The sequence below is a fragment of the Pongo abelii genome, chromosome 6 (assembly GCF_028885655.2).
Source record: "Pongo abelii isolate AG06213 chromosome 6, NHGRI_mPonAbe1-v2.0_pri, whole genome shotgun sequence".
Taxonomy (NCBI): domain Eukaryota; kingdom Metazoa; phylum Chordata; class Mammalia; order Primates; family Hominidae; genus Pongo; species Pongo abelii.
In genome coordinates, this window is record NC_071991.2 from 140005327 (window position 1) to 140031649 (window position 26323).

The 26323-nt window shown below is 45.0% G+C and overlaps 1 pseudogene and 3 gene segments (V, D, J or C); all 4 read left to right on the forward strand.

Annotated features, from left to right (window-relative positions):
• Positions 1-1085: 1085 nt before the first annotated feature.
• On the forward strand, positions 1086-5175 carry LOC129060733 (T-cell receptor beta chain V region 86T1-like). The segment is given in 3 exon segments: positions 1086-1276; positions 1369-1809; positions 5048-5175. Coding segments are annotated over 3 exon segments (708 nt in total).
• A 179-nt stretch (positions 5176-5354) lies between these two features.
• On the forward strand, positions 5355-6042 carry LOC129060734 (T cell receptor beta variable 7-4-like). The segment is given in 2 exon segments: positions 5355-5442; positions 5570-6042. Coding segments are annotated over 2 exon segments (522 nt in total).
• Positions 6043-13395: 7353 nt separating this feature from the next.
• On the forward strand, positions 13396-13988 carry LOC129060735 (T cell receptor beta variable 5-8-like; annotated as a pseudogene).
• A 10864-nt stretch (positions 13989-24852) lies between these two features.
• Positions 24853-25555, forward strand: LOC129060736 (T cell receptor beta variable 7-8-like). The segment is given in 2 exon segments: positions 24853-24958; positions 25083-25555. Coding segments are annotated over 2 exon segments (522 nt in total).
• The last annotated feature ends 768 nt before the right edge of the window (positions 25556-26323 follow it).

A 26323-nucleotide genomic window follows, 5' to 3' on the forward strand; every position in this document is an offset into this window, starting at 1 on the left:
AGCGGGCACATATGTGACATCCACTCATTGGTTTGTTGGACCCCAGCTTGCAGGTAATAGTACCAGGTGTTCCTTTGCTGTGACTTTAACTTCTGTGTTCTTCACAGAACACAGTCCCATTGATGGGATCCAAAGTAGCATTGATACTGAGTGACCCAGACCCTGGTCATGTGCTTGTGCTAAAAAGGAAAACAGCACATGGGGAGGTGAGCAGAATATGAAACACAATTATGTACTCAGAACCAGCCATACAACTTATTAGCATCTCCTTTGTTCAAAAATTGGTAAGAATTTGAAGAACATGACAATGTTATACTGACTGTGACATCCTAATAAGTGTGGGACTCTGTACACCAAGATATATTATTTGAGTTCCTTTTTATTTATTACTAAATTAATGGCAAGAATCCCAAACAAATGGATACTCCCTATGAAACACAACAACTCAAATTAAAAAAGAGCACTCTTCCTTACCCTAAAATCTACCCTCTCTCCCCGAGTCCCTCACGCATAGGTCATGGGCAGAGCTGGGTGGCCACCATCGTCCACACAGAGAAGGCAGTCAGCAACGTGAAGTGGTTCTGCCTACTGTGGTCTCACCCCAGACATGGAAAGCAAGAGCCCTGGGAGGAGCTGAAGGTGCTCAGTTGGGTTTGTCAGGAGTCATATCTGTCAGTGAGTTGACAAGAAACAGAGCAAAACGACTCCTCCAATGTTGATGAGCCTCCTCCTGGGATTTGGAAACTTGAAAACAGAGAAAACCAATATAGACAAAGGATTTTGAACAGGATTAAGGTCAATTACGCAAATTAGAAAAGGATACTTGAAGAAGTATTTGGGACACAGGAATCAAAAACACCAGGAAGACATGGGAAGTTTCCCAAAGACTCTAGACTACAGCACTATGTAGATAACTAACACCAGACTATTAATTATATCACTGAAAAAATAAAATTTACAGTGAATTACAAACTGTTTACAAAAGGTCATGAAAATCTTTTAGACTTGTTTCAATTCAGACAAATGTGTTCTTCTCGTTTTCAGCTGTTCACTGGTGCATTTATTTTGGATTTGACCATCTAGGGAAGAGGTGTGGCCTCTCCTGGCCTCTCCCTCCCTGGGGCCCAGGCAGGGAGAATGAGGGCTCAGAATGACTTCCTTGAGAGTCCTGTTCCCCTTTCACCAATGCACAGACCCAGAAGACCCCTCCGTCCTGCAGGATCGGCCATGAGCATCGGCCTCCTGTGCTGTGCAGCCTTTTTTCTCCTGTGGGCAGGTAGGTCCTGGGCAGGGCCCCTCGTGTGGATTTCAAGGCCCAGCGCCTTCCCATTGGGGCTGCAGCATCAGCTTTGTTCTCCTTCTCTGCAGGTCCAGTGAATGCCGGTGTCACTCAGACCCCAAAATTCCATGTCCTGAAGACAGGACAGAGCATGACACTGCAGTGTGCCCAGGATATGAACCATGACTACATGTCCTGGTATCGACAAGACCCAGGCATGGGGCTGAGGCTGATTCATTACTCAGCTGGTGCTGGTATCACTGACAAAGGAGAAGTCCCCAATGGCTACAATGTCTCCAGATTAAACACGGAGGATTTCCAGTTCAGACTGGAGTCAGCTGCTCCCTCCCAGACATCTGTGTACTTCTGTGCCAGCAGTTACTCCACAGCGCTGCAAGGCTGTCTCCTCTCTGCACATAAAGGCAGGGAGTCTCTGCCCTCCTCCCTCACCCAAGATTCAGCGATGCCCTGGGCAGAGTTTTCTACACCAGTATCCTTGGAACCCCAAGTGGCCCCAAGTGACCCGGACAGTATGAGCCTCGCTGTGTGCCAGGTGCCTCTGCAGGCAGTCTCACCCAGGGCTGGACTGGTCCCAGGCCCTCAGATGTCTCCTTTGTTGTTCTCTCTGGTCTGTCCTCCAAGCTTTCCTTTTGGGGTGGGGCCAGGGCTTCCCAAGCTCCTACTTTTCTACTCATTATCCTGGGTCCGAGGCCCCCAGGATAAAACAGGATTTGTATTTCAGATCCATCTAGACTCATGTCTCTCTCTAGTGTCCTTATTGCTTCCTCTCTCTAGGGTTTCCTCAGCCCCACCCTCACGTTGTCTCTCCTGTGGCCCACATTTCCCATCTGGGCAGTCTCCCTCCAAGGCCTTGCTGGGTCTCTCCTCCCCTCACCTCCCCGCCCCTCTCTACTGCAGCCATGAGGGCAGCCCCTCTTCTGTGCCTCCTTCCTTCCCATCATAGAGACTTCAAAGGCCATTTCCTCTGCCCTGGGCTGGAGGCTTCCTTTCTGCAGTGGCCAACTCCTACCTGTGCTTCAGATCTCAGCATGATCAGCCCCTCTTGTGGGAAGCACTCCCTCCCCTCTCAGCTGAGATCAACTTTCCTCTCATAAACTCTCACAGATTCATGTGTCTGTTAGTAACCTTTAGCACAGTTGGGCTTTGGGCTTTCTCAGATACTTGTCTGGTCATTTTTGTACTCCACCCAATTTTTAAGCCCATGAGAGCTAAGGCTGTGCCTGCTGCATTTACCAACATTGGTGTCTGGCATGTAGGGAGACCCATTTCACAAAGAATAGATGAGTGGATGACAGGCTGAGTGAGTGATGAGTGGCTGGCTAAACCAATAATAAAAACATGCTCCATCTACTGTAACCTGGCAGAGATCTAGCATTAAGTACAAGAAAGCCCACCCACTTGATTGCTGGGCTCAGGTCAGTCTTGGAAATTGATGGGGAATCACTATCATGGCGGCCACACCTGGTTCAAGGCTTCCTCTTGTGGCTGCAGCACCTGATCTCCTCCAGGTCTCTGTGCTCTCCTTCAGGATCTTTCCCCACAACAAATCTAGACAGATCAGAGATCCACTTCTAGAATTCCATCCTTAAAGGTCGTTCTTTGAAACCACTTGTGGTAAGAAAATCTCCATTAAGTTTGCAACAATAAAACAGGGCCACTACAAGTTTGAGTGTGTAACAGATTTATGATCAGAATTAGACTTTAAGCAGATGTGAGAGTCGCTGAGAAAGACAAGGTCTGGAGGACAGAAGTCAGAAGGTGAGGGAGCCAGTCAGTAGCCAGGGCTCCTGGAGCTCTGGGCAGGACAGGCTGGAGTAGCAGGAACATGAGAGGATCAGAGCATACCAGGCCATGCAGTGGGACCTTGAGCCGCGAGCACAAGAAAAGGTCAAGGAAACCTGCTTCTGGGGAAGCTGTTCCCACTCTATGGGGGCCACCCCTGCAGGTGCACTGCCAAAACAGCAGCCTGGCTGCTGTTTGCCAGCATTTGGGAAGATGAACTGGACACAGAGTGCAGAAGGAACAAGACTTCCTAGGTGTGTTGGATGCCTCTGTATCTGCTGGTCACAGACTCTCACTGTCTGACCACAATGACCTGCCAAGTCTAATAGTGACTGTTTTATATCTGTCTTCCAAATTTTACCAAATGTATCGTTGACCATTTCTAACCCAGAATGATAAGAGAAATGGCATTCTGGGAAAGGCAGGCTCTTGCCTTTGCAAAGTTGACTTAACACAATTCAGCCCACGATGGATTCTTCCAGATTAAGGCATCAGATCACACAACTGCCTCAACCTGCCACGGTCCCTGGACTGTTCTCCATGGACACCTGTGTTGCCCAGGTGAATGTGGACACAATTTATATGTGGATGTTCCAGACACTGGCTACTAACTTTTCTTTTATTCCTGTACCTGAAATCTCCCTCCACCCAGAGGGTCTATATATGTGTGAGATTTATTTTAAAAAAAATAGAAAATTTGAATTCTATTCTGAATCTTTCCTTGGGACTGGCCAGAGAGCATTTTTGACCTACTAACCTATATTGTGAGTGTATTTGGCAGCCCAGAGTGCAGCAGACAGTTCTTGGGCCGATACATTTGCGAGTTAGACTGGAGATGCCTGTAAACATGACAGGTTCTTGGTGGTGTTCCCTCTCAGTCTGGGCCTCTCTGGAATGTCACAGACTACCATCAAACAAATAGATCCCCAGTATGAAGAACATAAGGACATATTAGGAGTCAGCAATGAGGAAATGTGAGCACAAGCAACAAACGTTTGAAGTGCAAACCCGAAGACTCGAAATTTTGGCATTATAAGATATGAAAGTTTGGAGAGCTACATTTAAATGAACATGAGGGAGAAAAACAGAAACAAGGAAAAAGAGAATGTCTGAAGCCATCAAGTAACTTTCATAAAAATTGTCAAATAATATATCTAGAAATGCCTCATACAACCACTGAAAACAAAATGGAAAGTCAAACAGTTGATTAGCTGCTCCTACGTCAAAGATGGATCTGCAGGAGTGATCTAGAATGCAGCACAGGAAATTAAAAGTGAAATATGAAAAAGTTAAAGAACAGGGAAGAAAAGAAATGGATGTTTCCCATATATTAGAATATGCAAATTTTTCATAAATTACCATTTTTTTGCATATGATTGCAGTTTCAAACAGATAAAATAGGTAGAATGTTATGAGGTGATATTTATGAGGTGTTAGCTGACAATTATTTAGAGGTGTTTAAGGACCTAAATTCAGAGTTTCCAGAATCAAAATGAATCTCAAGTAAGACAAATAGTCAAGTCATAGGGAAATTGTATAACATGAGGGACAAAGAGAAGATTTTGAAAGCAGTCAGAAAGAAAAGACAAATACCTCCCATAGGAATAGATGGAGAACAACAGTAAGTCAAGATAGTGGTTAAAAATAACCATTAGCTCAATTGTCATTCTCCTTCATTAAAGGTGAGATTGATTTAAAAAAAAAACTTTTATGCGTGGAATATGAAAAATAACCACTGTGAGTTTGCTACCAAGGTATCTTTTCTGGATTACAGTTAACAAAGGTGGGAAATGATCCCAAAGAAAGGCATGAGGGCAGTTCATGAGGGAACCCATGTGATGGGACAGCCCCGTTGGGCACGTGTGACTGGGGGAATGGAGGAGGCTGGGGCATGAATGGGGATGGCAGAGGGGACCCTGACTTGCAGGAAAGACAATGAGCTCACCCTTTTGTGTTCTATGTTAGGGGCACTGTTGGTGCATCCTACAGGACATGCCCAGCAGACAGAAGAGCAGCTGTGGGGTGGCAAGATGAACTCAGAGATGCAGCCTGAGGCCTCCGGGTCCAGACAGCTCTGGAGCCCAGAGCAATGAGCCATGCATTGACGTTGTTAAAAAGGAGCTTATAAATATTTAAAGCATCACCCAGTGTGTTCTAATATAAATGCTGTGACCCTGAGGTCCTGGGGATTGAGAGACGAAGTGATGTCACGGTGGGAACTGCCGTGTGGAGACAAGGACGTCCCTCATCCTGTGCTCCTGCTCATAGTGACACTGACCTGGTAAAACCCCCGTCCTGGCCTGACTCTGCCATGGGCACCAGGCTCCTCTGCTGGGTGGTCCTGGGTTTCCTAGGGACAGGTGAGTCCTCAGAACACAAAGTAGTTTCATTTCTTTTCTGCGTGTAGGCATGTGTGTGTGTGTATATGTGTGTGTGCGATGACTACAAATGTTTTCCTTATTCTGTTGCCAAATTCTATTTCCACAGATCACACAGGTGCTGGAGTCTCCCAGTCCCCAAGGTACAAAGTCGCAAAGAGGGGACAGGATGTAGCTCTCAGGTGTGATTCAATTTTTGGTCATGTAACATTTTATTGGTACCAACAGACCCTGGGGCAGGGCCCAGAGGTTCTGACTTACTTCCGGAGTGATGCTCAACGAGACAAATCAGGGCTTCCCAGTGGTCGGTTCTCTGCAGAGAGGCCTGAGGGATCTGTCTCCACTATGAAGATCCAGCGCACAGAGCAGGGGGACTCAGCTGTGTATCTCTGTGCCAGCAGCTTAGCCACAGTGTGGCACAGTCACCTCCTTCCTGCTCACAAACCTCATCCTTCTCTCTCCTTGCAGCTCCTACAAACCCTTCACAGAGGCCTCTCTTTGCTCCTTACTTTTCGTGGGAAAAAGTTAGATTTGGACCTCGGCTGTCCCTTGGGTAGAAAGAGACCACAGATTAATTCCTGAAACACAGTGAGTGCAAATGTAGGTGGTGAAAACAATCAGGGCCCACTGCACTCTGGGAATCCTCCGAGCCAGCTCACTGCTCCAAGCAAGGAGTCAGTCTCTTAGCCTTGGCCTTCATGGCAGACGTGCATCTTCTGTAGGTCTTGGAGGCTGCTGTGCTGCCCACATCCATGAGGTTGTCGTAGGCAGGAAACACGCCTCTTCTTCATATGTTGGGGCATCTGGCATCTGGAAGGTCTGAGGCTACATCCCCAGGAACATCTTTCTTCTGAAGCCTGTTCTATCCCTGTCACCTTGGAAGTTTCTGCAACAAAATATCAAACATTTCTTCCTGTTTGAAGTAAAGGTCTTTGCAAATTTGTGGTCCTTATTGATAAATACAATGGTGATAACAATAAGACTTCACTTCTTTTGCCTACTTTAAGCCACTTGTATCCTTTATTTTGTTTGCATTTGCCATTGCTGCTGTCCTGATAGACAGAAGCATGCATTCACCACCCCTGCCCGTTCACCTTGATTCCCTCAGGAAATCTAATTTCTAGACTCTGAGGGTTTTCATTGCTGTCCAACTCTTTTGATTTGAAATAATTTTCCCGAGGCCTTTAACTCAAGAAGTGTTTTATTTATAATATTTATTCTATTTCTTTTTATTTTATTTTTCATATAATATATTATTATATAGTACTTGTTATAAATAGAAGTACAATGATTATATTGTAATGGAATCTTCAACTCGTCTGTGGGTGATGCTGCAGTTTGTATCTATGAAAGCGAATGCACTGGCCAAAGCTGATGTGATTATGGATCATGGGTTTCAGGGAGTCCTCGGCATCAGACCACTTCTCCAAGTCTGGGACTCAGTGTCCCAGATGCAGCCATGATAGAGGTACCCTGAGTCTTTCATAGCTAGTAGGGGCATCATAGCCCTCCCAAATTCTCTGATCAGAAATTGTGGTGGTACAGACACCAAATTTCTTTCCCCAGAGAATGATGGTCTCTGGTAGGGAGTTGCTCTAGACCCATTTTTTATTGTGCTATCATCAAATCATTCCTTGCTCAGGTACCCTGTGTCTCCTGGGACTGAGTAAGGCTAGGGCATAGATGGGAATTCCTTGTCTTCCTAGACCTTGTCTCTAACTGCTGCCACCTTCTTCCACGTGACTCCTGAGACACCTGCTCTTAACAGTGGACAAGCTCTGACACTGAGGCTGAACAGAACACAGTCCACAATTGTAAACGGTGCTGCAACAACATGAAACAGAAGCAATCAGGACTTCCAACTTTTACAGAGAATGAACATAGAAGATTAGCAAAGGGCAGATATTACTAATGAACAAATAGGAAGGAATCAGTTTCTGCTCTAATGAAATCATTCTGTTGTCTTAAGCAGGATAAACATTTCATTGCAATTACTTCAAGTCAAATGTAGCAGCTCCCCAACCAACCAGCATAGCTATTTTCTCTGTGATCTTGGCAGCTTCAAAGGACTCAGAAATCCTTTCTCTGCACAAACATCCCTTTGTCCATTCCAAGACCCAGGATCACACACTCTGATCCTATCATGAAAATAATGAGGTGTGCTATAGTTGTTGTGGCCTCATTTTTTGTGTGTTGAGTAGGAAGCATTGAAGAACTTTGAAAGCTTTGCCCTTGAGTCTAGGGATGTGCTGGAGCCAGCTTGTATGACTCAGAAGAACCAAATAGGCATATTCTTCCCAGCTCCCAAGCAGTGAAGCCATGTTGGCCGCTTGAAATCTGCCATGGTGGGTATACTGGTACAACAGAAATTAGCAAATGCTACCAGACATGCCCCCACCTTCACAGATACCCAGTATAGCGGCACATGGCTGAAGTATTTTCTGATGTCCCTGTTATGCCATGTCTTGTGGGGCTAAAAGGGCTCAGAATTCACCTCCTCTCTGCTCTTGTTCGTAGAAGCCATCATCTAAGGGGGCCTTGATTGTTCCTATTTCTATTCAACCTCCAGATCCTCTTGCTCTGTAATTCTGTGTCTCCTACAAGCATGCCAGTCTGGAACATGACAACTATTTTGAATGTAACTAAAGGTATCACTGAACCAGTTCATTATTTACAAATTATCTTTCCTCGCATAGAATATTCAGATGCTGGAGTCATTGGGAACAGAGATGGCCAAGCAGCAACTATTCTTCTGTGGCAACAACAGACCCTGTAAAAAGGACAATTTTGCTTTGGAGACTAAGCAGCTCCGCACCAGTCAGGAATGATTCTGCTTTTACTTTAGGCTGAGAGGTCAGAAGGGTCACACCCTATGTATTCTCCTCTCTAAAACGGAGTATGGCCACTCTCCATCTCAGTCCCTGGAAGTTGTCCAGAGCTCCCTGAGAATCCCTGCTCTGGGGGCAGAATCACCAAGGCTCATCCTCGCCAGCTCCCCACAGGCTCCAGCAGGGCTTTCCTGCCAGGTGCAGGGCACAGGAATGGCTCTGTCTGTCTCTTAGTTAGAGGGAGGCCATGCAATGATGTTTCTATAAGAGGGACTGGGATTCTGGGTCTCCATTAAAGTATTTGACCATATTTTCTTTGTTTTTTTGTTTTATTTTGCCATCTCACCAATGAGGAGAGCAATCCCTTGGTAGTTATATTGTTTTCGGCACTAGGGAAGGTTTTTGTGGTTAAGTCACATTAAGAAATTGTGCCTTTTTTTTTCCTGTTCAGATATAACCCAAGGCAGTGAAAGAAACAGCAATAATTTTGAAAGCAGTCACTTATGCATCCTATGATAAAGGTGTTAAGTTTCATTGCCGACATCTAACTTTCAGTCTAGTGGAAATGAAAAGGCACAGTGAGGGGGCATGTGAGCATGCCATGAGAGAGGTCGATGCCAATTGAGAAGTCTGCGCCAATCCCCAGTACTGTGGGATTGAAGGGTATGGAGAGATGACCTCTCTTTCAGACCATGCTCAACAAGGAGGGAGACGGAGTTCATCCATGGGAACCTGAGGAGAAGAAAATACCAGGGGCATCTAACTCAGGGTGCAGGAACAAATCATTGGAAATGAAAATGGTCCACTTCAGCTGTCACAGGAGACAGAAGAAAGAAAAGTCATGCATTCCACAGTCCCCTGGCTGATTTGCTTCCTTATGATAGTATTTTGCACGAGTGTGTCCTCATCTCCTGCTGCTCCTCTGCCTCTTTCATAATCATCTCTTCCCTCTTTGCTGCTCAGATCAGTGGATGTGCATTGTACAAGCTGATCATTTCCTGTAGCAGCCCCTTTGCTGGTCTTATGTTCATCCTTATTTATTGCATTAGATACTGCTCCCTCCACCATTGCTTATTTCCTTGTAAGAGGTCTTCTTTATATATTTCAATTTTACTTTTTATTAATAGACATTTTTAACTTCATCTTTTGCTTATCTATACTTTTGGGATAACATTGTCATTTTTGGAGGGCATTTTTGTTTATCTTTAGTCATTCAGATTAAATAATCTCTTTATACCTCAACGTCTGTGTTTTCTTACTATTTAAAACCAAATATTATTTCCTTTCATTCCTCTCCTTCTGTTCCTCTTTCTTTAGATGGTAGTTTTAAGGGAGAAAAAGTTAGACTATAACTGGAGCTATGTGATAAGAGTTATTCAGAATGAGGGTGGGATATTAAGATTGGTAACTCAAAGCAGTAGTCAGGGTTAGAAGTAGTGTTGGGATGAGGCTTTAGGGAAGCTGCTCATAAAACCTGTGGGATGGCACTTCTGGAATATTCTGGCAGCTCACTCTGTAGACACTTCCCAGCATTCCTTGGGCCATTGCAGAAGAAACAATGATGAAACTTCACTTATTGGCCACAAGATGGCACTGTGGTCCACTGGGAACTAAAGTACTCTGGGCAGTCTGGGACAGCAGCCTAGGACGGAAAGGGTTAAGAAAAATTAGGGCTTGTATCCCATATTATGCAGATGATGCAGCAGTTTTCAGTTATTGCTAGGCTACCTACAGCTATGCAAGAGGTGGGAAGTCCCTCTAATCTTTAATGATATCTACAGTTGAAGAATGTTGGCTGGGCTGCCTTGGTGTCAGGGGCAGTTGCAGAGGAGTAACTGCCTCAGAGGAACAGGGGAAAGCTAGGGGCACACTGTGCCCTGAGCTCATTGCATCTCTGCTGCACCTCATCTTCCCTGCAGGTCTCGCCAGGCAACAGCTTTAACCTGCTTGAGTGATCAGGGATTCTACAAGTTTATAAGTCATACTGATAACATCACCTTAGCTGCGATTCTATTGGACACCAAGCACGTGTACTCTGGAGGACAAAAAATATTGATAACAATTTCTAAAACACCTAACTAAACAAACTACTGAAGGAAAATGTTAGTAGATGCACCAAACTGAGCCGTTAGACCTGAAGATAATTGACTAGTAGAATTATCGAAAAGAGACTATAAATAAGTCTCTACTAGGTATTTGTGGGCATCGAGCAGTGTTTGAGTCCTCTCAGGGTAGATTAAAGAAGGAATTCAGTTATTATCTTCACGTTGGCTTGGATTAAAATCCATGAGCTCCTCATTTTATTTTCTTGCAAAATATTACAGAATAATATTGAGCAAACATTTCATTTTTCTCCGGCCTGTATCCCTATTTAGCACTTACTGCTGAAGCAGACACCTAGAGGCAAGGTTTCTTTAGTTGGGATCGATTAACTGCAGGAATGGGAGGACCATAGCTGGACTTCACAGGGATTGCAAACCCCACGTGTCTGTGCTGTGCCCAATTCCCCTCTGTGAGGCTGCCAAAGGGGGAGGGCTGGGTTACCCAGGACCTCACTCACAAAGAGGGGAACAGACTGTTAGCTTGGCAAAAAAAAATCAATTCATCAATTGGCCAGTCTGTTGAAATTCAAAATGAAAGCCTCAATTGTAAGCCTCATGAATGCCCAATTTCCCAATTTATGAAATGTATAGCAGCTCAGGGTTCTCAGAATGATTTCAACAGCATATGAAGATATTTTTAGAGAGCTTTTGTTTGTCTACAGCTTTCCTTGATATTGATCCTCACTTGTTTTTCAGCCCACTCATCCGTTGAGCTTAATTTGTTGCCAAATTCTAGTGCTGCCTATTTCAGTCACTGAGCACTTCTCACATTCTCCAAATCTTACACAGATATGTGTGCTTCTGTCTTTTCTTGTTTTTGTGTGATTCATTTTTAAATTGGGCAGTGCAGAATACAAGCATACATTTGTAAATGACTCTCATGCAATTTAGCTGTTTACTTTTTAGTAATACTTTTTATTAAGGTATAATTAATACAGAGTAAAACACAAATATTTATAGAAGGACAGCCTGGTACATTTTGACAATTGCATACGCCAGTGCAACTGTAACTGAAATGATTATTAAAAAAATTTCCATCACTCAAGAAAGTGTCCTCATGCTCCTTTCCAATCAATTTCTATCCTAGAGATAAAAACTCTTGTTATTTTTATCACCATTGACTAGCTTTGTCTATTCTTGAGCTTCATATAAATGGTATCATGTAATATTTTTATTGAGTTATTTTCCTACAAAATTAGTATTTCTGAACTGTATTCATATTGTTGTATCAGTAGATCATTCTTTCTTATGACGAATATTCCCTTGCATAAATATACTACAACTTGTTTATCCATGCTCCCGTTGATGGATATCCATGTTACTCCTGTCTTCAACTATTATGAATAAAGTTGTTGTGAACACGCTTGTGGAATTCTTTCTTGTGGAAATATGAATTCTGTTTTTTTTTCTTTGAGGTATAGACTTAAGAGTGGAAATACTGACTCACAGTGTAGATGTGTGTGCTATGCTTGCGTGTCCCCACAAAAACTCATGTTGAAATTTGTCAATGTAATGGTATTGGGAGGTGGGACAGCTATGACTAGGTCATGAGGGATCTGCCCTCAGAAGGAGATCAATGCCCTTATTGTGGGAGTGAATTCATTGTCTTGGGAATGGTCTTCTGATAAAAAGGATGAATTCAGTCATTTTCTCTGTCTTGGGTGCTTGCTTCCCCTTCCTTCTGCCTTGGATAACAGCAGGAGGCCCTCATCAGTTATGGCCCTTTGATCTTGGACTTCTCAGTCTCCAGATCTATAAGCCAAATAAATCTCTTGTCTTTATAAATTACCCAGTCTGTGGTGTTTCTCTACAGCAGTAAGAAAGAAATTGAAAGAAAAAAATGGTACTGAGAGTGTAGCTGTTGCTATAGTACCTGAAAATGTAGAAACAGCTTTGGTTAATGGGAAATGGGTAATGGATAGAGGTTGGAAGAATTGGGAGGAGCAGACTAGCAAAAGCATGGATTGCTGAAACAGAGCATTAAGGGCAATTCTGGTGAAGGTTCAGGGGGAAGTGAGGAACAAGGTGTCAGAAATTGAAGTAAATGCCATCCTTGTTTTAAGCAGCAAAATCCTTGCCAGAATTATGTCCTGTTCTAGGACTTTATGGAATATAAAAATTATGAGCCATTCACTAGGATATCTGCTGAAATAAATATCTAAGCAGCAAAGCATTTAGGCTACTGTGTGACTACTTTCAGGCACCAGGAAATTTTAACCCAACAAGAAGGGAGCCAAGGGAATAGATTTTGCAAACCAGCACAGATGGTGACCTTACCTCCCTCTGCTGTCCTGTCTCCCAGAAGCCAATCTCACTCTGGAGTTAGAGAAAAGGGGAGACAGTTAACATAATACACTGAATGAGCCTCTGAAAGCAGGGTGGATCTGGAGGGATTAATATAAACTATCCAGAGCACTACATGTAGCATGGCCTTGAGGGTGCTGAGTCCCAAGCTGGCTAGGTCTGTGCTGTGAACTGATAAAGCCCTAGAATTATTTCTGAGGAATCTGTACTCTTGATAATTTACAGACAACCCAGGCCTCCTTTGGATCTGATCAGACGGACTAAATCTTGGGGACTCTGCACCACTGGCCATGGAGGAAAGGGGCTGGGAATGTTGCCTGGGACAGGAAAATATAATAAAAAACATTGGTGTGAATCTAGCATCAGAAAGATGATGTGAGGACAGCAAGGAAGAGCTTCAACTTGAGGTTTAATCACAGGCTCCACACCTTCTGCTGATGGGTAGGTGTGTGAGCTCCAGCATGGACCACCGCAGCACGAGGTGGGAGAAGGGTACGAGGGTGATGGGGCAGCCTGTGAGCTGGGGCAGTGTAGGTAGAGGAGGAACTGTATCATCAGAGAAGCTTCTGCCTTCACCCATCCCTTCAGCTCTGCAGGACAGGTAGAGTCCAGGGTCTGTGGAGCACTAGACCTAAGGAAGTCTGCATGGGGAGGACAAAGGACAGTGACATCACAGGATACTCCTCCCATCAGGAAAATCAAGGCCCAGAACTCACTCAGCTCTTCCCCAGGAGGACCAAGCCCTGAATCAGATGCAGCGCTGCCTGCCCCACTGGGCCATGGGCCCCAGGCTCCTCTGCTGGGCGCTGCTTTGTCTCCTGGGAGCAGGTGAGTCCTGTGCACAGGACAGCAGCCCCATTCTCAGCTTTCCCACCCGTGTTCTCCACTTTACCTTGGGGAGGTCTTCCAGGCTGTCTGCTGTGCTCATCCTCCATCTGCTTTTCCCACAGGCCCAGTGGACACTGGAGTCACCCAAAGTCCCACACACCTGATCTAAACGAGAGGACAGCAAGTGACTCTGAGATGCTCTCCTATCTCTGGGCACACCAGTGTGTACTGGTACCAACAGGTCCTGGGTCAAGGCCTCCAGTTCCTCCTTTGGTATAATGTGGAAGCAGAGAGAGAAAGAGGAAACTTCTCTCGTAGATTTTCAGGTCACCAATTCCCTAACTATAGCTCTGAGCTGAATGTGAACACCTTGGAGCTGGAGGACTCGGCCCTGTATCTCTGTGCCAGCAGCTTGGCACAGCCCAGCAGAATCACTGACATTCTGTATATAAACTTCCTGCCTTAGCTTTGCCTTGAGAGCTGCAGGCCCCACCCAGTTTTCACTCCTTCAAGGGTAGCTTTTAGTTGTTTGGAAGGCATGTCTTGTGTCCTACTGAGCGCACAGCTCTCCCAACCAACAGAGCCCAGGTTTCCTGTGCCCTGAGTGTGCCCACTTCTCTGCTGCAACTTCTTGCAGCTTGTCCCTTCCTGGGTAACTTCAGTAGAAGAGTGACTGCTGAGCCCCAGGTGTGTGCTAAATTTTTGTATATGTTACATATCTTAAAGGTTTTCCAAAGTCTTGCAAATCAAACATTTTTATTCTTCCTTTACAGATGAGAGGCTCAGGGACATTGAGTCATTTTCCCCAGGGTCTTCTGGCTTGTAAGAATCAGAAGTGGGAAATAAACTAATCCATCCATTTTCCACCTACCTCCCTGCTCCATCATCACCTTCTGCATCCTGGTCAGTAAGTCAGAGCCCTCACACTGCCCTCTAGTGACCAGCAGGGCCTCAGCGGAGGCTCAGATGTCTTCAGGGGTCATTACTATGGCCTCTTCATTCGCAACTTTGAGGAATGTTAAATTTCACACTTTAAAAAAATCATTTATATGCATTCCCTTTGTCTTTCCCCAGTCTGCAGCTTATATTTTCATTTTTATGGTGTTTTTTGATGTACAAGAGTTTAATTTAATGCCACAAAAATGAAAAAAAATTTTGTTTGTGTGTAGACAAACTCCTTTCTCATATAAATGTCTAAACATATTTTTCTTAATTTATTCCAGTATAATTTAAGTTTGGCTTTTCACCATTAAGAATAAATGTACCTGAAATATATTTCATGTAAGAAATAGCATAGAGACCTAGGAATGGGAGGGAAGCACATATGTTCAGTGAAGAAGCAACAGCCTATCAAAAAGATCCCAGAATGGACACCCTGAGCTGACGGTGGAGAGGTAGGTGGAGGGTAAATGATCACGAACCTTATCAAGCTGTTGTTGTTAGAAGAGGGACACCCAGGAGCAGAGACCACATGGATGAAGGTTTATGACTTGACTGTAGGTTGAAGGTTGGCAGCAGGTAGAGGGCGGAATAGCAGGCAGAGGGCAGATTCACTGGCTGGCAGAGGCAGTGGCATCACCAGTGACTCTACTGACATCCAGGAATTATGTTCCCAACACACAAAGTGAAAAAACTCCCCACAATCTGCCCATTTTTCCCTGGCCCTGCTATGGCCACCAGACTCCTCAGTGGTGTGGCCTTTTGCCTTCTGGGGTCAAGTGAGATCTTTAAAGCCTTTTCCTTGGCTCACCACATCCTAGCATAAGCCTTTACGTCAGGTCTGCATTATTGGGGTCCCTCCTTAGGCACTCAACTTCCTTCTATCATAGACTTCACAGATGCTGGGACAACCTGATCCCAAGATACCAGAGAACAAAGGCAGGATGCGAAGTGACACAGAGACGCCTGAGACTGCCATCCAGGAATACAGGTGCAGGTGTTAATAGGAGCCGAAGCTGGTGCACAGCTGATCCGTGCCAGCACACACTACAGAGAAATCCCTGAATCTCTGTGACTTTCTCTCAAAGCCAAATAAGTTGCCTTGGTGTCAGACAGTCTCTCCCAGAACTCTGTGCCCTCTTGCACCAGTCTTCACCCCACAGCCACCTTCCTCTGCACACAAAGCTCAGTGGAAGATATAGGCGGGCTTGTCTTTACGAGACCGGTGATCTGGGCAGTGGAAGACATTGTCCCATAGGCATCTCCCTAACACTTCCCAGGCTGGGGCCCTGAGAGCTTTGAGCAGCTCTGTGCATGGGAATCTCTTCCCTGTGCTGAGCTTCTCTGCCAGGCCAGTCTCAGCTGGACAAGGGAACGCACATCACCATGATGTGAGCAGATGCAGCCTCTCTTCCAGGCCCCTCCTGCAGCTCTGGCCTCAGGAGTCCTCTTCCTCAGTTGCTCTCCAGAAGGAAAGTTCATTTGAAATTGTATATTGCAGACAGCATTGACAATACAGGTCTATGTGTGTCCAATCCCACCTTCCACTGGTCACCAATATTAACACTCTGGTGTGCTTCTTTTCACCTCTCTTTTCTGTGTTCATGAATAACTTTCTACCCAAGTTCACCTACAGAAAATGGGTTCACCTGTACACTTTACCGGCCACATGCATACTGTTTTCTGTTAATATACCTTGGTCTTTATTGTTCCAGATTGGTTGATATAGATCTAACTTGCTCCTATTAGCTGCTTCATATTGCATAATGAGGGTAGACAGGTACATTCGTGCTCTATTGTCTGATTCCTAAATTCTGCCAGATCTTTTCTAAAGTGACTGGATGGCCTCTTTAGGCTTCCAGGTTCTCCTCACCCCAGCACCCAGTTGACGATTCCAGATTTTCCATCACTCTTAGTCCTAGCAGTTTTGAGAGCTCTATCAGTTTCTCCTGCATGAGGAATCAGGGAAGGATAAAAGGATAGAAATTTATCAAACCTACCAGAGACTACACAGTATCTCAGTTAATCCTCATAAAGCATGGAGAGGAATGTTAGTCTTGTTTTATAGATGAGTCTAGATGAGGCTGGAATCTAGGAAGGTTAATGAATGGCCTTGCCCGTGGTCTCAGAGCTAATAAATGATGGAGCCAGATGAAGGACAGTCAGCTTGCTTCCATGTGGTATTGATAGAGGGATCACTGGAGTTTGAGGGAGGGGAAGTCTAGAACCATCTGGGGTTGTCTTCAGATCAGATGCCAGCAGGCAGGAAAGTCTGTGTACCCTACAGCACTGCAGGTAAAAGCATCATGGTGTTGGCAGTGGAGAGGTATCAGAGTGGGTAAGCAGTTAGTGGCCTGGAACTAGAAGTTCTGAACTTTGAGAAAATTATTCCCATCACAAAACGTAGCAGAGACACTGATGTGGACACACTAGGCCAGGGAACTCTGTGAGGAGCTGTTGTTAACATGAGGGAGGGAGGAGAAGCAACTACATGGTAACTTCCTATACGTGAAATGTAGAGGAAAACAATGTTAAGTAGAATCCCATCTGATTTTAGTCAGTTTTGCTTTGTAAGTAGTTGGAAGGTGGGATAATTTATTTTTGAGGGTAAGTAAACATCTGTATGGCTTCTTTACTTTATGAAGGCTGGTGGCAAAGCGAAAAATGGCACAGCCAATGGAGTCAGAGTTTGTTTAATAAATAACTCAGAGTTCAAAGAGAGACTCCCATGGCCCAGAAATCGGTAAATGTTCCTGTGTTGTAAAATTAGAAGGATCTTATTTTCTTTGAATCAGCAGAGAAGGAAGCACAGGCAGTGGGGACGGACAGTTGAGAACACGGCAGAGTGGCTGCAGGATGTCGAAGACAAAGGACATGTAATACCAAATTCTAAGCTGTGAAGTTGTGATGCAACCCTCCACCTTCTCCTAATGGTTTTTCTGGTCTCAGCACAGATGCACACCTGAGGGAGTAATTTCTTTGGAAATGAAGGACAAAGAGTTCTGTTAAATATTAATAACAAGTTCACCTTACAAAGCACACCTGGAAATGGAAACAAGATTATTTCTAAGGCTTTTTCTACTCTACGAGTCTCTAACTTCTTGGCAAGGTGAGAGGTGAGGATGGTGGGGTGTTGATCCACACGTGATGAGTACCGTGAAGCTCTACCATGAAGCATATAGTCCTGAGTGTGTATCAGAGCCCTAAGAAGAATAATGCCCTTTACATTGTTTTGCCCTCTGCCATCCCAAACCCACCTCACCCATAAGTAAGCAGCCATGGCAATGAGGGGAGCCAGAAGGAATCAAACCCTGCTGCTTGCTTCAGTAGACACAGGGACCTGTGGGAAGGGTGTTGGCTGGGTCGAGGAGAAGGTGATGAGCTCAGAAAATAGACAAGGAGAAACCCCAGGGGAAAACTTGTGAAACCCTGGAGGAATCAAAAGACATGTTATTTGAGCTCCTTTGTATTTATTACTAAATTTTATTTTTTACTAAATTAATGGCAGGAATCTTGTACAAAGAGATATTCTCTATGAAACATGACCTCTCAAGTAAAAACAGAGCATTCGTCCTTACCCTAAAGTCTGCCCTCTGTCCCCAAGTCCCTCACGCATCAGGCCACATTTGTGCCCACAGGTCATGGGCAGCACTGTGTGGTCACCATCATCCACACAGAGAGGTCAGTCAGCAGCGTGAGGTGGTTCTGCCTGATGTGGTCTCACCACAGGCAGGGAAAGCAAGAGCCCTGGATGGAACTGAAGGTGCTCAGCTGGACTGTTGGAGTTCCATCTGTCAGTGGATTGACAAGAAACAGAACAAAACGACTCCTCCAATTGTTGATGAGCCTCCCCCTGGGATTTGGAAACTTGATAACGGAGAAAACCAATATAGACAAAGGATTTTAAATAGGATTATGGTCAATTAAGCAAATTAGAAAAGGATACTTGAAGGAGTATTAGGGACACAGGAATCAAAAACACCAGGAAGACATGAGGAGTTTCCCTAAGACTCTAGACTACGGCACTATGTAGATAACTAACACTAGAATATTAATTATATCATTGAAGAAATAAAATTTACATTGAATTACACAGTTTACAAAAGGTCATGAAAATCTTGTAGACTTGTTTCAATTCAGACAAATGTGTTCTTCTCATTCTCGGCTGTTTACTGGTGCATTTATTTTGGATTTCACTATCTGGGGAACCGGCATGGCCTCTCCTGACTGGAAGGCTGTGGGACCCAGGCAGGGAGAATGAGGTCTCAGAATGACTCCCTTGAGAGTCCTGTTCCCATTTCTCCAATGCACAGACCCAGAAGAACCCTCCATTCTGCAGCACCTGCCATGAGCATCGGCCTCCTGTGCTGTGCGGTCTTTTCTCTCCTGTGGGCAGGTGGGTCCTGGGCAGGGCCCCTTGTGTGGATTTCAAGGCCCAGCACCTTCCCACTGGGGCTGCAACATCAGCTTTGTTTTCCTTCTCTGCAGGTCCCAGTGAATGCTGGTGTCACTCAGACCCCAAAATTCCAGGTTCTGAAGACAGGACAGAGCATGACACTGCAGTGTGCCCAGGATATGAACTATGACTACATGTACTAGTATCGACAAAACCCAGGCATGGGGCTGAAGCCGTTTCATCACTCAGTTACTACTGGTATCACTGATAAAGGAGAAGTCCCCAATGGCTACAATGTCTCCAGATCAACCACAGAGGATTTCCTGCTCAGGCTAGAGTTGGCTGCTCCCTCCCAGACATCTGTGTACTTCTGTGCCAGAAGTTACTCCACAGCACTACAAGGCCGTCTCCTCTCTGCACATAAAAGCAGGGAGGCTCTGCCCTCGTCCCCCACCCACGGCTCAGGAATGCCCTGGGCAGAGTTTTCTGCACCAGGAACCTTGGAACCCCGAGTGGCCCCAAGTTGCCCGGACTGTATGAACCTCCCTCTGTGCTAGGTGCCTCTGCAGGCATCTCAGCCAGGCCTGGACTGGTCCCACGTGCTCAGATGTCTCCTTTGTTGCTCTCTGGTCTTTCCTTGGAGCTATCCTTTTGGAGTGGGGCCAGGGCTTCCCTTGCTCCTACTTTTCTACTCATCATCCTAAGTACGAGGCACCCAGGATGAAACAGGATTTGTATTTCAGATCCATCTGGACTCCCGTCTCTCCCTGGGGACCATGTTGCTTCCTCTCTCTAGGGTTTCCCCCAGCCCCACCCTCACGTTGTCTCTCCTGTGGCCCCCCTTTCCCATCTGGGCAGTCACCCTCCAAGGCCTTGCTGGGTCTCTCCTCCCCTCACCTCCCCGCCCCTCTCTACTGCAGCCATGAGGGCAGCCCCTCTTCTGTGCCTCCTTCCTTCCCACCACAGAGACTTCAAAGGCCATTTCCTCTGCCCTGGGCTGGAGCCTTCCTTCCTCTAGTAGCCAGCTCCTATCTGTGCTTCAGATCTCAGCATGATCAGCCCCTCCTGCGGGAAGCACACCCTCGCCTCCCAGCTGAGATCAACTTTCCTCTCATAAGCTCTCCTAGAATCATAAGTCTGTTAGTAACCTTTAGCACAGTTGTTCTTTCTCAGATACTTGTCTGATTATTTTTGTGCTCCACCCAATTTTTTTTCCTTTCTTTTGATTTTTTTTTTTTTTTTTTTAAGACAGTCTCACTCTGTTGCCAGGCTGGAGTGCAGCAGTGGCGTGGTCGGCTCACTGTAACCTCTGACTCTCTGGTTCGAGCGATTCTGCTGCCTCAGTCCCCCGAGTAGCTGGGATTACAAGCACGCACCACCACAATCAGCTAATTCTTGTTTGTATTTTTAGTAGAGATGTGGTTTCACCATGTTGGCCAGGATGGTCTCAATCTCCTGGCCTCATGATCTGCCCATCTCGGCCTCCCAAAGTGCGGAGGTACAGGCATTAGTCACCACGCCTGGCCTCTCCACCCAATTTTTAAGCCCATGAGAGCTAGGGCTGTGCCTGCTGCATTTACCAACATTGGTGCCTGGCATGTGGGGAGACCTATTTCACAGAGAATGGATGAGTGACTGAGAGGCTGAGCGAGTGATGAGTGGGTGGACGAACCAATAGCAGGAACACGCTACATCCACTGTAACCTCGCAGAGATCTAGAATTAAGTACAAGAATGCCCACCCCTTTGATTCCTGGCCCAGGTCGGTCTTGGAAATTGATGGGGAATCACTATCATGGGATCCACACCTGGGTCAAGGCTTCCTCTTGTGGTTGCAGCACCTGATCTCCTCCAGGTCTCTGTGCTCTCCTTCAGGGTCTTTCCCCACAACAAATCTAGACAGATCAGAGATCCACTTCTAGAATTCCTTCCTTAAAGGTTGTTCCTTGAAACCACTTCTGGTAAGAAAACCTCCATTAGGTTTTCATCAATAAAACAGGGCCATTACAAGTTTGACAGTGTAACAGATTTATGATCAGAATTACACCGTATGCATATGTGGGAGGAGCTGAGGAAGAGAAGGTCTGGAGGAGAAAAGTCAGAAGGTGAGGGAGCCAGTCAGTAGCAGGGCTCCTGGAGCTCTGGCAGGACAGGCTGGAATGGCAGGGATGTGGGAGGATCAGAGTATGCCAGGACATGCAGTGGGACTTCGAGCCAGGAGCACAGGAAAAGGCCAAGGAAACCTGCTTCTGGGGAAGCTGTTCCCTCTGTGTGGGGCCCACCCCTGCAGGTTTACTGCCAAACACTGGGGGCAGGCTGCTGCTCCTGGTCAGCATTTGGGAAGATGAACTGGACACAGGGTGCAGAAGGAACAGGACTTCCTAGGTCTGTTGGATGCCTCTGTATTTGCTGGTCACTGACTCTCACTGTCTGACCACAACGACCTGCCAAGTGTAATAGTTACTGTTTTAAATCTGTCTAACAAATTTTACCAAATGTATCTTTGACCATCTCTAACCCAGAATGATAAGAGAAATGGCATTCTTATCTTGATCTTGCCTTTGCAAAGTTGATTTAACACAATCCAGCACAGGGTGGATTCTCCCAGATTAAGGCATCTGATCACACAACTGTCTCAACCTTCCACAGTCCCTGGACTCCTCTCCTGGGGACACCTGTGCTGCCCAGGTGAATGTGGACACAATTTGTATGTAGACGTTCCAGACACTGGCTACTAACTTTTCTTTAATCCTGTGCCTAAAGGCTCCCTCCACCTAGAGGCAGGGCTTTGCCTCCTTCTTCTATCTCCTTCCTCAGCTTCCATCCTGATGGAGTTGCATGGACATCAGAACCCTGGTCAGAGTGCAGCGACCTGTGGAGACAGTGGGAGGGAAGCTCACGTCTTGATGCCTTCCTCCACCCAAACCAAAGCAAGTGCTCTGGTCTCCCTTCGGACTCTGCAGTATGAGAAATGGGCTTCATTAATTTGTAACTGATCAGCTCAGTGATTTGATGGCAATCCCAAAGTGAAATCCTCAGATCTGCAGAAATTGCCCAGCATTGCTGTGAAGACGGCAAGAAAACTGTGTGCTAGAGATGCCTTCTTTCTATGTAGAGACCTGGCCCCCAAACAGGACAGAGCTGAGAGGCCCAAAGAGCACAATACATGTCTCAGATGGTTGAAAGGCAATTTCCCAGGACAATCCTGCTGATATTTGGTCCCTCATATTACACATCTGACCACCCTTCCCTCCAGATCAGCTGAGTACCCAGGGTATCACACATCCCAGCATCTTCTAACAAGGAAAAATCTTTGCACACCAGCCTCCTTCCTGCACCACATTGACTAACCCTGGAAACTTAGCCTTTCCAGAAAAAAGCTCTGTCTTCTCCTGGCCAAGTCTAGCCCACTAGGCTTAATTCATGATTATGTGACCTTTTAATTTACTCAAAGGAGAACATATGATTTCAGAGTAAAGAATATTCATTTTACTTTGTATAAGTTGGACCTAAACAGTAAACTGAGTACTTTTCTTCCATCAGTGTCTTAAATTAGACAACGGTAAAACAAATCTTTGATGCTAGAACTTCAGGTCCTGGTGTTTTTCATATGGAAGTTCTCAGTGTCCTGGGCACAGAATAGATGAGTGTTAGTAAGTCACACTATGCCTGAGATGGGTTTCTATGCATTTATAGACTAGTATTCTCCTGTTGAGCAAGCATAAGAGCATTTGCTTCTTCAAGCTCATTTGTCAGTTTGTATGGGAATTTCCAATTTGAAATAAATTATGCTTTTTAATTTGAAAGAGTGTGAAGTCAGGCCGGGTGCGGTGGCTCATGCCTGTAATCCCAGCACTTCGGGAGGCCAAGGCAGGCTGATCATAAGGTCAGGAGTTTGAGACCAGCCTGGCCAATGTGGTGAAACCCTGTCTCTACTAAAAATACAAAAAAATTAGCAGAGCACAGTGGTGGGCACCTGTAGTCCCAGCTACTTGGGAGGCTGAGCCAGGAGAATCGCTTGAACCTGGGAGGTGGAGGTTGCAGTGAGCCAAGATCACGACACTGCACTCCAACCTGGGTGACATAGCAAGACTCCATCTAAAAAAAAAAGTGTGAAGTCTACAAATATAATATAATTCTGATATCTAAGTTATTTTTTGAAGTTTTGGGTTTCAGGCAAAAAAGGAAAGAAGAAGGGATATCCATAGGTTTGGCCATTTTTATATTAAATATATATATGTATATACATATGTGTGTGTGTATATATATGCACACATGCATACACACAAATGTAAACACACACAGAGATGCATATATATGTGTGTATATATAAACACACACACATATATATGTATATATAAATATATGTAATTTCCCCTTGGAAGAAAATGTCATGATTACATGACTTAATGGGATTTATTAATGAAAAGATTTTTTCTAAAAAGAATTAGAAAATTTGAATTCTATTCTGAATCTTTCCTTGGGACTGCCCAGAGAGCATTTTTGACTCTACCAACCTATGTTGTGGATGTATTTGGCAGCCCGGAGTGCAGCAGACAGTTCTTGGCCCCATATGTTTGTGAGTTAGACTGGAGATGCCTGTAAACATGACAGACTCTTGGTGTTGTGCACGCTCAGTCTGGGCCTCTCTGGAATGTCACAGACTACCATGGAACGAATAGATTCCCAGTAAGAAGAATATTAGGACATCGCCATGAAGAAAAGTCAGCACAGACAACAAACATTTGAAGTGCAAACCTGAAGACTCGAAATTTTGGCATTGTAAGATATGAAAGTTTGGAGAGCTACATTTAAATGAACACGAGGGGGCACTGAAAGAAGGAAAAAGAGAATGTCTGAAACCATCAACTTTCATAACAATTGTCAAAAAATATATCTAGGAATCCCTCATACAATCACTGAAAACAAAATGGAAAGTCAAACAGTTGATTAGCTCCTCCTACAGAGATTTTTAGTGATGTCAAAGATGGATCTGCAGGAGTGATCTAGAATGCAGCACAGAAAATTAAAAGTGAAATTTGAAAGAAGTTAAAGAACAGGGAAGGAAAAAAATGGATATTTCCCATATATTAGAATATGCATATTTTTCATAATTTCCCATTTTTCTTGCATATGATGGCAGTTTCAAACAGATAAAATAGGTAGAATGTTATAAGGTGATATTCATGAGATGTTAGCTGACAATTATTTAGAGGTATTTAAGGACCTAAATTCAGAGTTTCCAGAATCAAAATGAATCTTATGTAAGACAAATAGTCAAGTCATAGGGAAATTGTAGAACATGAGATGCAAAGAGAAGATTTTGAAAGCAATCAGAAAGAAAAGAGAAATACCTCCCATAGGAATAGATGGAGAACAAGAGTAAGTCAAGATAGTGGCTAAAAATAACCATTAGCTCAATTGTCATTCTCCTTCATTTAAGATGACATTGATTAAAAAAAAAACTTTTATAAGTGGAATATGAAAAAAGACCGCTGTGAGTTTCTACCAAAGTATCTTTTCTGAATTACAGTTAACAAAGGTGGGAAGTGATCCCGGAAGAAAGGCATGAGGGCAGTTCGTGAGGGAACCCATGTGATGGGACAGTCCCATTGGGCACCTGTGACAGGGGGAATGGAGGAGGCTGGGGCATGAATGGGATGGCAGAGGGGACCCTGACTGGCAGGAAAAACAATGAGCCTGTGTTAGGGGCTCTGTTGGTGCATCCTACAGGACATGCCCAGCAGACAGAAGAGCAGCTGTAGGATGAGAAGATGAACTCAGAGATGCAGCATGAGGTCTCTCGGTCCAGACAGCTCTGGAGGCCAAAGCGATGAGCCATGCATTGATGTTAAAAAGGAGCTTATAAATATTTAAAGCATCACTCAAGTGTGTTCTAATATAAATGCTGTAACCCTGAGGTCCTGGGGATTGAGAGAGGAAGTGATGTCACTGTGGGAACTGCCCTGTGGAGACCAGGATGTCCCTCATCCTCTGCTCCTGCTCACAGTGACACTGATCTGGTAAAGCCCCCATCCCGGCCTGACCCTGCCATGGGCACCAGGCTCCTCTGCTGGGTGGTCCTGGGTTTCCTAGGGACAGGTGAGTCCTCAGAACACAATGTAGTTTCATTTTTTTTTTCTGTGTGTAGGTTGTGTGTGTGTGTGTGTGTGTGTGATGACTACAAATGTTTTCCTTATTCTGTTGCCAAATTCTACTTCCACAGATCACACAGGTGCTGGAGTCTCCCAGTCCCCAAGGTACAAAGTCACAAAGAGGGGACAGGATGTAGCTCTCAGGTGTGATCCAATTTCAGGTCATGATTACCTTTACTGGTACCAACAGGCCCTGGGTCAGGGCCCAGAGTTTCTGACTTACTTCCAGAATGATGTTCAACTAGACAAATCAGGAATGCCCAGTGATCGCTTCTCTGCAGAGGGGCTTGAGGGATCCATTTCCACTCTGAAGATCCAGCGCACAGAGCAGGGGGACTCGGCTGTGTATCTCTGTGCCAGTAGCTTAGCCACAGCGTGGCACAGTCGCCGCCTTCCTGTTCACAAACCTCATCCTTCTCTCTCCTTGCAGCTCCTAGAGACCCTTAACAGAGGCCTCTCTTTGTTCCTCATTTTTCATGGGAAAGAAGTAAATTTGGACATTGGCTGTCCTTTGGGTAGAAAGAGACCACAGATTCATTCCTGAAACAGTGACTGCAAACGTAGGTGGTGAAAACAATCACGGCCCACTGCACTCTAGGAGTCCTCGGAGCCAACTCACTGCTCCAAGCAAGGAGAGGGTGTCTTAGCCTTGGTCTTCAGGGCAGACATGCATCTTCTATAGGTCTTGGAGGCTGCTGTGTTGCCCACATACATGAGGTTCTCTTGGGAATGACACATGCCCCTTTTCCTGCATATGTTGGGGCATCTGGAAGGTCTGAGGCTACATCCCCAGGAACATCTTTCTTCTGAAGCCTCGTCTATCCCTGTCACCTTGGAAGTTTTCTACAACAAAATATCAAACCTTTCTTTCTGTTTGAAGTAAAGGTCTTTGCAAATTTTGTGGTCCTTACTTGATAAATACAATCATGATAACAATAAGACTTCATTTCTTCTACCTACTTTAAACCATATGTACCCTTTATTTTGTTTCCATTTGCCATTGCTGTTGTCCTGATAGAAAGAAGCATGCATTCACCACCACTGCCCTTTCACCTTGATTCCCTCAGGAAATCTAATTTCTAGACTCTGAGGGTTTCATTGCTGTCCATCTCATTTGATTTGAAATCATTTTCCTGAGGCCTTTAACTCAAGAAGTGTTTTATTTATAATATTGAATCAGTCCCTTTTTATATTATTTCTCATATTATATACTGTTATATAGTACTTGTTATAAATAGAAGTACAGTGATTATATTGTAATAGAGTCTTCCACCTGTCTGTGGGTGCTGCTGCAGTTTGTATCTATGAAAGC